The sequence below is a fragment of the Lepidothrix coronata genome, unplaced genomic scaffold, assembly GCF_001604755.1.
Source record: "Lepidothrix coronata isolate B3197 unplaced genomic scaffold, Lepidothrix_coronata-1.0 Scaffold205, whole genome shotgun sequence".
In the NCBI taxonomy this organism is placed as follows: domain Eukaryota; kingdom Metazoa; phylum Chordata; class Aves; order Passeriformes; family Pipridae; genus Lepidothrix; species Lepidothrix coronata.
This window is the reverse complement of record NW_016690385.1, coordinates 38,533-51,763: the sequence shown is the minus strand read 5'-3', so window position 1 is coordinate 51,763 and position 13,231 is coordinate 38,533. Positions and strand designations below refer to the sequence as shown.

Sequence of the window (13,231 nt, the reverse complement as noted above, 5' to 3'; positions counted from 1 at the left end):
TTTTGAAGGCATTTTTCCTAGTTGCTGGCAGAAGTTGTCTGTAATTCAGTTTTTGAGTAGCTTTATAAATAGAAGCAACTCAGCTTTTAGTTCATTGGAGAATAGATACTGTCTCCCTAGTCACCCACCCTGTTATAACACTGTGGCTGAATACCAGAAAATGACTATTACATCACCCAAGCATTTTTCAAGCTGCAGCCATATCCTGACATTCTGGAGAGAGGTGATGCAATATGAAACAGGCCCCTTGGTAGCCCAGCACTTCCTGTATTGAGCAGAACAGGCTCTTTCCTGGGTAAGTGGCCAACACTTCACAGTTCCTGAAGTTTGGGAGTTCTGTGTCTCTTCTCATAAATCATTGCAGAATGACATTAGTTCTATTAAAAAAGTTTTGAGTTTGCCTTTCCACATGAGCCAAGTCGTCCTTCCCACAATCTTAGAATATGTCTGTGAGGCTTGAGGTGGTGAAGGAATTAAAAACAGAGTCTTGTTTTAGTTCTGATCAGACTTAGTATAACTTTTAACTGCTTATGATCTGTGTAGCTTTAAGAAAATCACTCTCATGTGGCTCAATGCCTCTTCCTCCATTCCTTATTTGGTCTCCTAAGCCTGTGTCAAACTTCTACATTCAGCTTTCTTTTCCATGTAAAACAGTCTGAAGGAGTCTCAGCATTTTTAATCTTCGTGTCAAAATTACAATAGCTGTACAAAGAAGTGATGTAAATCATCATAATTTAATAAATTCCAGTGAAAATAATGAAGTGGGATTGATGTTAGAAGCCTTTTAGTTCATAAGGTGAAAATTCAATTCTCATCCTCAGTGCTGACTTTTTTTTGTATACTCATAATATACCAAAATGGCTTTTTGAAGTGAGTGAACAAATTGGTAATTTTCTTCTCTTTCATTTATATTTAGCTTGGACTGAGAGAAACTATCTGAGATTTTCTTAGAGTGATGTTGCCAGTGTATTCAACTACAGCTTTGTTTTGATGTGCTGCCAGTATCTAAAACAATATCTAGCGCTTATGAGTACAAAAAGGAAAATAATTTTAGTAAAATCTTTGTCATCTAATTAATGAGATTAATGAGTCATTTATCCTGACTGTTATAGATGGCTTGCTTACTCAGACTTTAATTACAAGGGAGAGATGATGGTTTTGGAAGAATGCGATTTGCCATCCGAAATTCCGTCAGCAGATGTAAAATCCCTGCGTCCCTTAAAAATGGTGAGGACTTCACAAATTCCTAATAACTGTGTGCCTTCCTTTTTCTTACTGTTGCTTCCCCAATGGTTTTGACCTAAATATAACTTGGGTTCTAATGTTCCTTTTTTCTGGGAATGGAAGACCAGAAAGGAATGTAATATTCTTCTGACCACAGATTGCACAAAAATCTTGGGAGGTGCAGCTAATTTTTGTGTTAATAGACAACATGTAGATCTACATATGAAAGAATGTGAAGGGGTATAACACATAATTCTGCTGTATACATAGCAAGCCTACAGAGAGAGAGTTTAAAAGCCATAAAGAAATAAGACCTAATAACAGTCTCTGTAGTCCCTCAAGTGAGGTGTCTTATTCCCTCACAGAACATCATTCACTGAAATTTCCAGAGAAGATGGATTTGTTGTATTTGCTCTTTGACCATAAATATGCCAGCTTTCTCTCTCTTCTGGTCTTTATAATTTCTTGGAGCTCTACAGTCTGTGCTTAAGAAAGTCATACAACAAAGCTTTAAAAGCTAATTTTAAAAATTGGACAATATAAATTAGTTTAAAAACACATGGTAAATTATTTCCCTTATATTGCTAATAGACAATGAAGGAATATTTTTAAATTGCTTTCAGCCTTACAGACTTATCAATGCACTGATTTGTTTGTAGGTCAGGTTTATAGTGTCCCTGCCCTTTTGAAATACCAAAGTATTTAAATTAGTGTTTTATATGGCCAACACTGAAAATGGTGAATATAATTACAAAGACTTCATGCTCTGGTAGTACTGTAAAATATGTGTCAAAGTGTAACTTCAAGTTTAATATAAATACCTGTTTTCCTCCCCATCTTTTTTTAGGGTGGACTGAAGGTACAAATGCCAATGAATGTCAAGGTAAGCACTGAGGACACTGAGAATAAAATACTAGCACATTTGAAATATAAAGCCTTTATGTAAGCTGTTTTCTTTTTCTTGGGTATATGACATTTGATTAAGTATTCAGTGTTGGCTGCTGAAGAAGAATTCACTAATGCTGTCAAAGTCAGTGTTTCATGAGTTGTAAAAGCAGTAGTAGTTCATTTTTCACATTAGCAGAACGTCAATTTGCTATAGAAGAATTTTAAAGCTTTTACAAAATAAAACCAGTTTTTTTGACTTGACACATTAGTTACTGTAATGGTTAAGGGATCAGGAGAGACTTTCCCATTTAACATACCAAGTTTAAAAATAAAGAAGGAGAAAGGGAGGAAGGGTGCAGGAATTCCTTCCTATGCCTTATCCCAGTACAAGAGTTGTGAGTGAGACCATGATCCTTCTGTGATCTGAGGAGCAGAAAGCTAATCCAGAGTTATTTCTCCTTCTCCCTCCTTTTTCTAGTTCTCCACAAAAATGCTAATGCCTTAGGTGACTTTTAATTGTACAAATACATGCAAAACTCGGGAGTTTTTTTAAATACTGCAACAAATATTAATACTGTTAATAGCTGATCTGTGTGATTGGGCAGATGAGGAACCTGAAGGGGCTCATTCAAATAACTTCAGCAAGGTACAGGCAAAGACCACTCGTTTACTTTTGAAGGGTTAAGCTCCATCTGTCTGCCTGTGACCAGGTAGGATTCACTGCAGGCTAATATTCATTGCCCAGGCACAGGATTACAGGATATAAATCATAATCGTGTAGCTGGAGAGTACATTTATGTGTATAGAGTTGTGTAAAAAAGTATCTTACTGTCTGGAAATATCTGCAAATAGCCTGACAAGCCCATGTAAACCCAAATAGGGTCTCCAACTTTCAGAGCACCAAGGAATCAGAAGGGCTGAGGAATGCAATCCTGAATTTTCTTTGTAGTGATGGAGGGGGGAAAACGGGTCTTCCACATACTGTAGCAGTACATAAACACAAACTTCAAATTACTATTCAGGGCATACTTAGGTCATTGTTCAACTTCATGTTTTCTAGATAATAATATATGAGAAAACCCACTTTGGAGGATGGTCCAAAGAGTTTTCAGAAAATGTCACTTCTGTCCCAGCACTTTTTGCTGGCGAAGAGGAGTTCTGGGAAATTGGATCAATACGTGTAATTGGTGGAGTGTAAGTATATTTCATTTCTATAATTATTTATTTTAAAGGAGGAAAGCATAACTAATTGCTTAGAAGTGCTAACTAAGTGGTTATTGGAATTTTTCACAAAAACTTTTTGAAAAAAAAAGGAGTATATGTTTCTTTTGTCAAGCATCACCCTTGGGTACAACTACCTCTACATATGGCTTATCTCTCTGAGGGAATGTTGGAAGATAAAGCTAAATGTGTGAGAAGTGTGGAGTCAATGTTTACCATTTGGATGTCAATAAACTAGGCCACTTTGTTCCTTAATGAGAGCATTCACACAGAGCTTTATTCATATTGCTTTATACTTCTGATAGTCTCTACTTAATTTGCTGAAATGACCTTGGATAGGTGTGGTTAGTTCTTCAGTTTGGCATTTTAATACCTCTGAAACATATAAACTGTTTTATTGTCTTAATGGTTTTCCTCTGTCACCTGTTGCATGTTGTCTGGAATTAAGAATCTACTATTAATTTCCTTTATTGAGGCATTGGATTGATTTGTTGTAGCCCTGCCCCTCTCCGTGTCATATAACACAGGGCTGTGTAACACAGTCCTCAGGTGGGCTCTCACAAGGCAGACTCAGCACCAGCTATTCTAGAGAGCTGCCAACCCCTCATGTTTTTCTGCCAGCCTCTTCCAAGACCTTCTGCCAAAGATCTTGGTAATAACACAGTTTTTAGAAAATTTTGGGTTTGTTCCGTAGGGGATTTCCATGTTATTATTTCACCATAAAGATTGAATAACATACATCCTTTCAGGCTGTCGTCAGAATCTTATGAGCACTAAATTAAAAACAAACTTAATTGTTACTCTTCAAGTAATCTCTTCATAAATGCATTGTGTATTCACTATCTGGGAAGCCTCAAGTTATTAAAAATCATTGTTCTGTCTGTTGTGGCAGCTTTTATTTTTAGTACTGCGGTAACCTAAACAGCTGAATTAATGTAAACCAAATGGTACTAAAAGTAAAGCTATCCCTGCCTGCCAAGATTCAGTGCCAACAGAATTTGTACAGCAGCCCTAATACTTACAAGGGAGCTTTGATGAAAAAAAATGCTTACAAGAAAGAAGGAGGGGGAAGCACTTTTTCAAATTAAGCTCCATTAGAGATTTCGAAGTTGGTATGGAAATACCTTCTTTTAACTGAGCCTTATCTATTTCTTAAAAATACTTTAAAAAGTTTTGTTCATTTAGTGCTAAAAGATATTCCATATGCAGTATACTTTATATATTCAATTTGCTTGTCTATTTATATGTCTGTGGTTTTGGATTCGAGCAGGAAACAGTATAAGCAGGCAAAATTCTGTTCTGTTGAAATCTGTTAATTTTGCCATCAGCTCCAGCAAGGGTAGAAACTCATTGTTTATTAACCCACTGAAGATACCTACTGCTTGTTTCTTTTATCATTGACAATTGGTGGCTTGGAATGTTTTGGCAACTGGTTGCTTATTAGTCTCTGTAGTACCAAATATTGGGGTTGGGAATATGGCTGACTGAGAGGAGGCACATGGAGAAGTGTCACATGAATAAACTATTGTTGGATAGAGAATCACATGGGGGGATTTTGATCCACAAAGAACACTTCATGGGTTGCCGGTTTGTGGTTTCAAACAAGCATTGCTTTGTTCATCAGCTGAGTTTGTGATACTCATTTTAGTGTTCCTGGGATGTTCTCTTCCCCTTTCATTTGTTCTGGAAAACGGTGTGTGCAGTTGTTTTGCTCTTACTGACTTCTCTTTCCCTTGCTGTGCCATAGGTGGGTTGCCTATGACAAGGAACGCTACAAAGGCCATCAGTACTTGCTGGAGGAGGGAGATTATGAAGACAGACACTCCTGGGGGGGAGCTGACAGTGCCCTGCTGTCTTTCCGGTTCCTCCAGGCTGTAAGTACTCCTATGCATTTCACACAAATTATGCACAGCTCTGTACATAAAGAGAAAGGTTATTCTTTGTGTATAGCACAGCTGTCTTGGGCTTAGTCATTCCATCTTTTGCCCGTGTTCATTCTCATTCTTCTCCTGCTGGCTGAAATTTAGGCTGAACTGTGCATACATTGCAAAGCAGAAGCAGGTTCTAAATAATCTTTGTGATGGTCATACAAAAAAAGTATATCGCGCAGAATTCCTTGTCTACCTGCCAGATTTTCCAAGGGCCTCCCTTCTGCACTTCAAGCTATTTGAATCTAACAGAATTTTCTTAAAAGCATAAGGTGCCTAAGTGTACAGTGTACTTCTTTATTAAAATAAAAATAGCTTTCAACACAGCAGCTGTTACAAGCCTTAAAACAGCATTACCCTCTGTCTCTGTGATTTTTCTGCCAGAAAATTTTGGCAGCAAAAATAATCATGGTAAAAAAAAATCCCTGCTGCTAAAATGGGTTTAGTGGAGGCAAAGATGAAATAATAATAAAAACTATCTGTAAGAGTCCAGTATTGGAGGCAAAGACTTCTTAGTGATGGGGAAACATGGGATTAGAACTTCTTTGTCATTTCCTTTGGTTTGGGTATTTTTGTTTGTTTGTTTGAGAGTTCGAAGATTTTTTTTGTTAAAATGGGAACTCTGTGAACTTTAAATACAGCTGCAAAGAGTGGCTCCTTTTGAGACTCAGATTGTTCACTCTGATATTACTCAGTTTTGTATACTCAGATTACTCGTCTCCTCATCTGAGGAGATGTGATATTCCTGAGCCAGGAATTTTGTGAAGATTGAAGATAGGCATTTAGAGCAAACTTACTGTCTCAACAGTCATTACCTTTTTTTAAAAATAAAAGGTTTATGTGAACCCAAGAAGGCCATACTTAAATTCACAATTTGCAGCTTTGGTTTTTATGAAAGACACCTAACAAAAACTGTGTTTATAATCAGAATCTATCATACAACTTAAAATAAAGATAGGAGAATAAACTGAATTGAAGAAAACTATACTTCTTTAAATAATTTATTTTCAGGTTTCTGAGAAAAAAACAGGCAGGAAATTTCTTCAGATTCTTAATTTTGAATATGCAGAATCCTGTTCAATTACTGACTAATCTTAGTTTCTCTCTATTTTTCAGCTATACATAGGACACTTGAGCAAGTTAAATTGATCTTTTTAGGTCTTCGTCTTGGCAAAGGTCGTAAATACAAGCTTAAAATTATGTGTGTGGCTAGTAAGAGTGACCCTCCACATACATGGATGTATTTAATTTGACTCACACCTGGGAGAGTTGGCAAGACTCAACTCATAAACATTTTAAAAATGTGTATCATTCGCAGTCATAAATCAACATATATCATTTAAACTGGCATATAAATATGTGTCAATATTTAATAAAATACAAGTGCAGGGAACAATTTTCCTCAAGTTGTAACATAACTAAAGGCAATGAGCTGCTTGCCAATAAAATGACTAAGGGCACTGGCATTCTGTTGTTTGGCTTGACCAGCAGATTGCCTGCCTGCCTCCCTCCGATGTGCACCACACGTGTCAGTGTTCAGGCTTGCCATATGCTCCCCTTCCTGACTTTGTATATGATACTTAAGGTCAGGATTTTAAAAATATTTTAGTACTAAGCTCTTGTTTTCAAGGGGACCTGGGCAAAAATCCAAAACTAGTTCTGTGTGCATAACAGCAAATGTACAAGATCTTCTCCATAACCTTGGAAATTCCCTCAGGAGAAGCAACGGGGGGTGTTCCTACATATCAGAACTTTATTGCCCTTCCCTAGAATTCTGGTTTAGTCAAATTGAATTTAAGATTCTCTCCAGAATATTTAGGATTTTGTGAAATGACCATGCATTACTCATGGTCAGTTTAAGTAGGGAGTGGGGTTGGGCATTGACCCTGTTCTTATACACACCCACCACTGTGTTTCATGGAGGGCCAGTTCAGCCAGACTTGTATTTTTCCTGCTGGAGCATCACACCAGGTGACCTTGGCTGTGTTGGCTTTGAGGACAGCCCAGACCTGAAAACAATTCAGCCTGGCTCACAGGGCCTGAAGCTGAAGCTAATGAGCCTCATGTACCTGAGTCAGCTGCAGGCAGAGTCGGATCAAATGTCTTTGTGTCGTGCTCCCAGAGCGGGGAGTGTGGTCCAGAGGCACGTAAAGGCTCTTCAGAGAGCAGGGTACAGCATTCCTCATTAGCCTGTGTCAGTCCCAGCTCCCTCAATGGGGCTTAGTGCTCTGCAAAACTATTCAGATATTCCTGCACCACGACACTTGACATGACAGGTTCCACCAGAGCCTGTTAGCACCAGGAAAATCCAGCCCCTGCTTCTGTACACATGGCAGTGGCTGCAGTCAAGTTGAGGCAGGAATTTCATTTCCTGACAAATCTGGAAGGTTAGGCACTGCACACAAACAAGGGATTGCTGCACATCACCCCTCCTCACCCGCTGGTGAAGATGTTCACAGGCACACTGCAAGAGCTTCCAGGTTTTAGCTGTCTTACGTATTTCAAGAGCTAATGTGGGGATTTGGGGAGTGTTTTGAAAGCAGAGACAGAAAGATCTTGTGGGATTGTTTTTTTCCAGCTACTGCCAAGCTCCATTATCAGCATCTATATTGAACACACCACAGTCAAATACAGAGCCTGTTCCTGAGGGCAGGCAGCAGTTTGTGCTGATTTGGGGGACAGTTGCATTTACTTCTTTTCTTCAGTGTCAAGTGAATGTGTGAAGCTGGGATTTTGCTCATGGCTCAGTGAAAGAGCAAAGTTTCTGAGTCTTTTTCAGAGTATGTTGCCTTTGGAGCTTCCCCACTAATGTTTTCAAGTCTGCAATGATTTGCCTTGCTCTGAAAGTCTTTTCTTATAGAAGTATTTCTCCTATTGCTTATTGTAAGAGAAACTATAGTGGAAGTTTAGGCAGGAAAGAATGATGACTGAATTTGAAACATGTTTTAAATGTAATTTGACTTGTGAATATATTTCAGTATTTTAAATGTAGTCAAAGAAATTCTCTGTAGATTTGATCTAAATGACTTCTCAGGTACTTTTATAAAGTTTTTGCTTTAGGACTGTTAAGAGTAGCTGTTTTCCATTTGCACCAATACTGCACTGGTTTGGTTGTTTGTTTGTTTTCCAGAAAAGTAGTCTGAAGCTGCAGTTGTTCATGATGATTTTGTCAGACCTGGTACTTTAATTTCTAGTGTATACCTGAAATAGTTGCAACTGTTTAAATAAATTAAAGAAGGAGGTGGTCAACTTAGTAAGAAAACCAGTTTTACTACATAATTTGTTCCATCAACTTCTAGTGTCCTGTAAACAATGCAGAGAGCTGGAGTTACATCAAGTGTTTGTTCTAAAGTTAGTTTTCGTAATTCTTTGTGATTGTATCCTGTACAAAGACGTGGTGTCCTCTAAAGAGCCCAACCAAAGGAGTCTGGCTGCATGCTTGGTCTGGCCTTAATTTCTAAGTGGATTTTGACAGTTATAAGTCTTTGTTTTCTCTGTGTAGCCTTCAGCATATTGCTCTCTGGTTGGTAACATTGAAGTGCTACAGCAGCAAGTATTTAGTGTAATAATTCCTATGGTGTCCTCATATGTTTGTGGATCTCTGTCAGCCACATTGTTTGCTTGATAGCCTTTATTTCTTGTTTGAAAGACTTAGCTTCAACTTATTATAACATTGCTGAATGTTTGAGAAACACTGAAGTTCAGTTCATAGTTTATGTTAAAAGTTAAAGGAATAAAGTGAATGGATTGTTGTTTTCTGTTTTCCCAAGCAGTGACTGAACTGCGTGCTTAGAATTGCTAAGTGGTTAAAAAGTTGAAGATTTGAAACCCAAATTCAAATAATCTGAAGCTGTGCAAGTAATCTGGTCAGGGACTAAGCCAACTGATAGCGGAGAGCAGTGTCACACAGCTATGTAAGGGAACATAACAGTGTTAAGCAGGATTTATTAATAGCTGTAGTGATTAGTCATGCCGCGGATGTATCCAAAAAGTACAAATCCCTTGTGCTGGAAAGGTGATCTTGCCCAGTCTTTTCCTCTCCATGGTTATTGCCATGTTGCTGGGAAGGGATGAGGAAGGAGAACTTGAAGCAAAAAGCTGTAGTCGTGGTAATACTTGGAATAGTCATTTTTGAAGTTGTTGGAAGATCAGTTGTTGGAAGATCCACGACTCTTCTCTTGCCCACGTGGGCATCTTTGCACTCTCAGTCATCCTCAGAGAGGAAAGGATGGTGCTGAGGGGCAGCAGGTTCTTTATCTCTTCAGTGGAAACCACTGAAGGCCATATCAGATTGCCAGGCTGCCAGTTTTAGATGCCAAAATATCCCTTAAAGATCCACAGAAGGGATCCAGGTCCCTTTACTGCTTTATGAAACACTGTCTTTCTGGCTGTAACTCTTTTCCAAAATGTTTTTTGTTCTGAAGTGTTGCTGAGCTGTGACAGCCTGTCTTCTAACTCCTGTGCTGCCTCTTAGGATTTCATAGAGTCATCAGTGGCACTTTTTCAGTCTGATGATGAAGATGGGAAGGCATTAGACATCACCAATGAAGAAATCCCGGATTTGGAGAAGGCTGGATTTGGCCCAGAGACGAGATCTATTCTTGTGAGGAGTGGAGTGTAAGTCTACTGAAATACGTGGAGGGAACTCTTCAGTATCTTTGTGCATGTTTGGGTGCATCTTTTGACAGAATGTGTTTCACGTGCTACAGGTGGTAAACATTTGGAGGAGAAAAATGTTTCTTTATGTTTCCTTGGTGAATGGAAGGGGAAAAAAATAACTTTAGTTTTTTGTAGCTCTCATGCTTGAACCTTGATTTGGATCTGGACATTCTTGTTACTAGACAAAGCTTGTGATGTTCCTCCAGAGGTGTCACTGTAGTTTCATTATAAAGGAGCTTTGGGAGTAAAACAGAAGAGAGATTTTAGGTATGTTAAGGTTTTGGAACAGGTAGAGCCTGTATAGAAAGGATAAGATGTGCTGTATTTGTAAGAAAGTCAGCCTGCTGGCACTGAATGTTTTAATTTTGTAGAACTATTTTAACTAAAAGGAGAGGTTAAACCAAGAGGTGTGGAAGAGCAGCTGGCTCAAGCTGACACAGTCTACAGGGTGGACCTGGCTGACATTTGGTGTGCATATGTGAAGTTCAGAAGGAAAATAAACAAGGAAACAAAGAAAATAAGTAAGGAAGGTAAATTAGACCACCTGCAGTGTCTGTTGACAGACAGACATATGTGGTATTAACTGATGGAGCAAGGACAAAACTCTAAAGTGCCAGAAGCCTAAAAATTAGTGTGGAGGAGCTAGAATGCTTGGCATGAAATAACAGCTCTGATCCAGCAGATACTGCAGAGACTGACAGGAAGGATAAGCAGGGGAGTCACCCACTCCATGGGAATGATGGAGTAGGCTATTACATGGAGGGCAGGGGTACTGTGCGTGAAAAATAATATCAAATGCTAAAACATAAAAGATGTTATGGGAAAATAGCACTATGGAATCGTGGGTTGAAATTCCAGACTTTAATAGTAATTTTAAAAGTACAATATTAACATTGTCATGCCTACCCTAATGGTGATGGTGATAGGGATCAGCAGCTGTTAAGTGAGACTAAGAAGGCTTCAAATTTAGAATGGGTAGCAATAGTGGGGGACTTGGAACTGCTCACACAGGGGCTGATAATTAGTGTCTCACGAGGATAAAATACAAGAATGAAAGGCTGCAACTCAATTTGGAGAGGAGGGATACAAATGAGAACTGCAAAATCCTGAGGGTTGTAAAACAAGTTCAATGCAGTAGCATTCCCAGAGTCTTGCATGACAACAGTTGAAGGGATGCTTTACAGAACTATGTGATCCTGAATATTCAGTTGAGAGAGATTTGAAAACTTGTCAACTAAATTTCTTTCCTTTGTGTTTCTTGTTTCTGAGAAAAGCATCATCTCATGTTGAGTTGATATTTGATGGAAAGGCAGAGACCCAGAGTTGTGTGTTTGTCAAACAGTGTTTGCAAATTAAGAGCAGAAAATCAAAGGTGTGACAGTTTTGTCTCCTCAGGTTTAATGTTGCACTGTCTGTCAGATGGGCTTTTTGTTGCGTTTAACTTGCTAGCGTTGTCATCAGACTGCACAGAAAAATGTGATGGTTTTGGTTTAATTTTTGTGTCATTCTCCAGGTGGGTGGCATATAAGCAGAAATATTTTTGTGGAGAACAATATGTATTGGAGAAAGGAAAATACAAATGCTTTTTTGACTGGGGAGGATCCAGTAAAACCATCATGTCAATTCGACCTGTGAAGTTGGTGAGTTACCAGAACTTGTTAAGGGGGAAACTTGAAAGAAATGAAGCCTTTGGAGTCCAGGACATTCCATAATAATTAAATAGGACAGCCCACATTATAACAACTTGTCTATTTATTTGGAAACAACTTAAAGACCCTTGTAAATGACATCATGAGTCTGTTCAGACTGAAATGGACACTGTGGATCTTTCTATATCTTGAGAAAATTATCAGGGAAACCTCAAAAGAAGAACTTCCCTTTGGCAGACTGCATAAAGGGAAAGAATAACCTGGCCTGGAAAGATTAATTTGCTTTAAAACATAGTAATTTATAATGCCTAATCAATAATGGATATAAAAATACTTGAGAATTTATCTGACCTATGTTGTTGTTGTGTAATAGAAGTCTGATTTTTTTATTATTATTATTTTTATACTGAAATATATGTAATACACACAGTGAATAAAGACAGGAAATATTTTTAATCCATTATTCAATCTAAGGTAATGTAACTTGCCCAAGCAGATTAGTGCCAGAACTGTCAAAACCCAAATGCAAAGACAATCCTCAGTAATAAGTATTAAATAATAATAAGCAATAAATAAATAATAAGTAGTAAATTATACTAATGCACTGAAAATAGGAAAGGAACGTTTAACCTTATTTTGAAGATCACGTGTTTAAAGAGCTGTTGCAGTCATCTGTTGTTTTTAATTCTGCATCTTTTCAAGAAACAGCCTCGAAAACAAATGCAGAGACATTTGCATAGACTCTAATCCACATTATATGAACTAATTAATGCTGATGCAACTTCTCTGTATGAAAGGCACTGAACAGTCAGGCAGGTAATCGTGAGCTTACAGGCAGCTGATGGCAAAAATGGGGAAGAGAATTGTGCCAAGACCCTGGGAAGTGTGTTTTTTCTCTGCTCTTGGGTTCATAATTAACAAATTTCAGGAACTTGACATGTCTCCTAGGAAATTAATTGTAATTGATTTGGGGGGGTTTTAACATATGTGTATGTATTTATTATTGCAGGAACCGCTTGGAATGAATGAGCCTCCACATTTGGTATGTTGACATTATATTACTGTCTTTAGTCCTAAACTACATTTAATAATTAAATACAGGCAATGTTGAATGTCTTGCTTCAGATGATACCTCAGTTACTTCAAATGATACCTCAGTATTATCATTTCATACAGCAGATCACTGATGGATGAAACCGGTAGATGTAGAAAGGTTAAGTTTGCTGATGTTCTGCTCTTTGCTTTATTCCAGATCGTACCCTTTAGTATTCTGTTCTCAAAAATGCAAGCAACCCAATAGGTTTTGACTGACTTTGGGTCTCTGTAGCTTTTTATTTTCCTCTCCTTCCCTTCCTGTTCCTGGAAAGTCTCCCTCACATTCACTTGTCCTTCTCTTGGTGGCAGATTTTCGTTCCGTTCTTTTGCGTTGTGTCTGGTTTGTCACTGCTGTGTTCACGGATGAGGTGAGGATGAAAATATAAACTGAAGAAAATTGAATTGCGCTTTCCAAACCTGCAGATGCATCAACAGAATGGGTTTTTTTAGTCTTGAGTGCTGGTAGCTCTGCTTTTCATAGTCTCTTTAAGGAGCAAGGTAACCCCGTGGTTACCTTTTCGTCACAGTAATATTAAGACCTTAACTGAACACATCCTGTTTATAATA

The 13,231-nt window shown here is 38.2% G+C and overlaps 1 protein-coding gene across 3 annotated transcripts in view; it reads left to right on the top strand.

Annotated features, from left to right (window-relative positions):
- CRYBG3 (crystallin beta-gamma domain containing 3) overlaps positions 1–13,231 on the top strand; it is an 85,886-nt gene that overhangs the window by 53,158 nt on the left and 19,497 nt on the right. For all 3 annotated transcript variants that reach the window (XR_001877681.1, XR_001877682.1, XM_017832756.1), the window contains exons 9-15: positions 1,113–1,227; positions 2,072–2,107; positions 3,173–3,306; positions 5,081–5,207; positions 9,736–9,878; positions 11,434–11,560; positions 12,579–12,611. Coding sequence is in view for 1 of the 3 variants with exons in the window: in XM_017832756.1 (XP_017688245.1) it covers positions 1,113–1,227; positions 2,072–2,107; positions 3,173–3,306; positions 5,081–5,207; positions 9,736–9,878; positions 11,434–11,560; positions 12,579–12,611 (715 nt within the window). In the remaining 2 variants the exon portion in view is untranslated. The remainder of the gene's footprint in view (positions 1–1,112; positions 1,228–2,071; positions 2,108–3,172; positions 3,307–5,080; positions 5,208–9,735; positions 9,879–11,433; positions 11,561–12,578; positions 12,612–13,231) is intronic.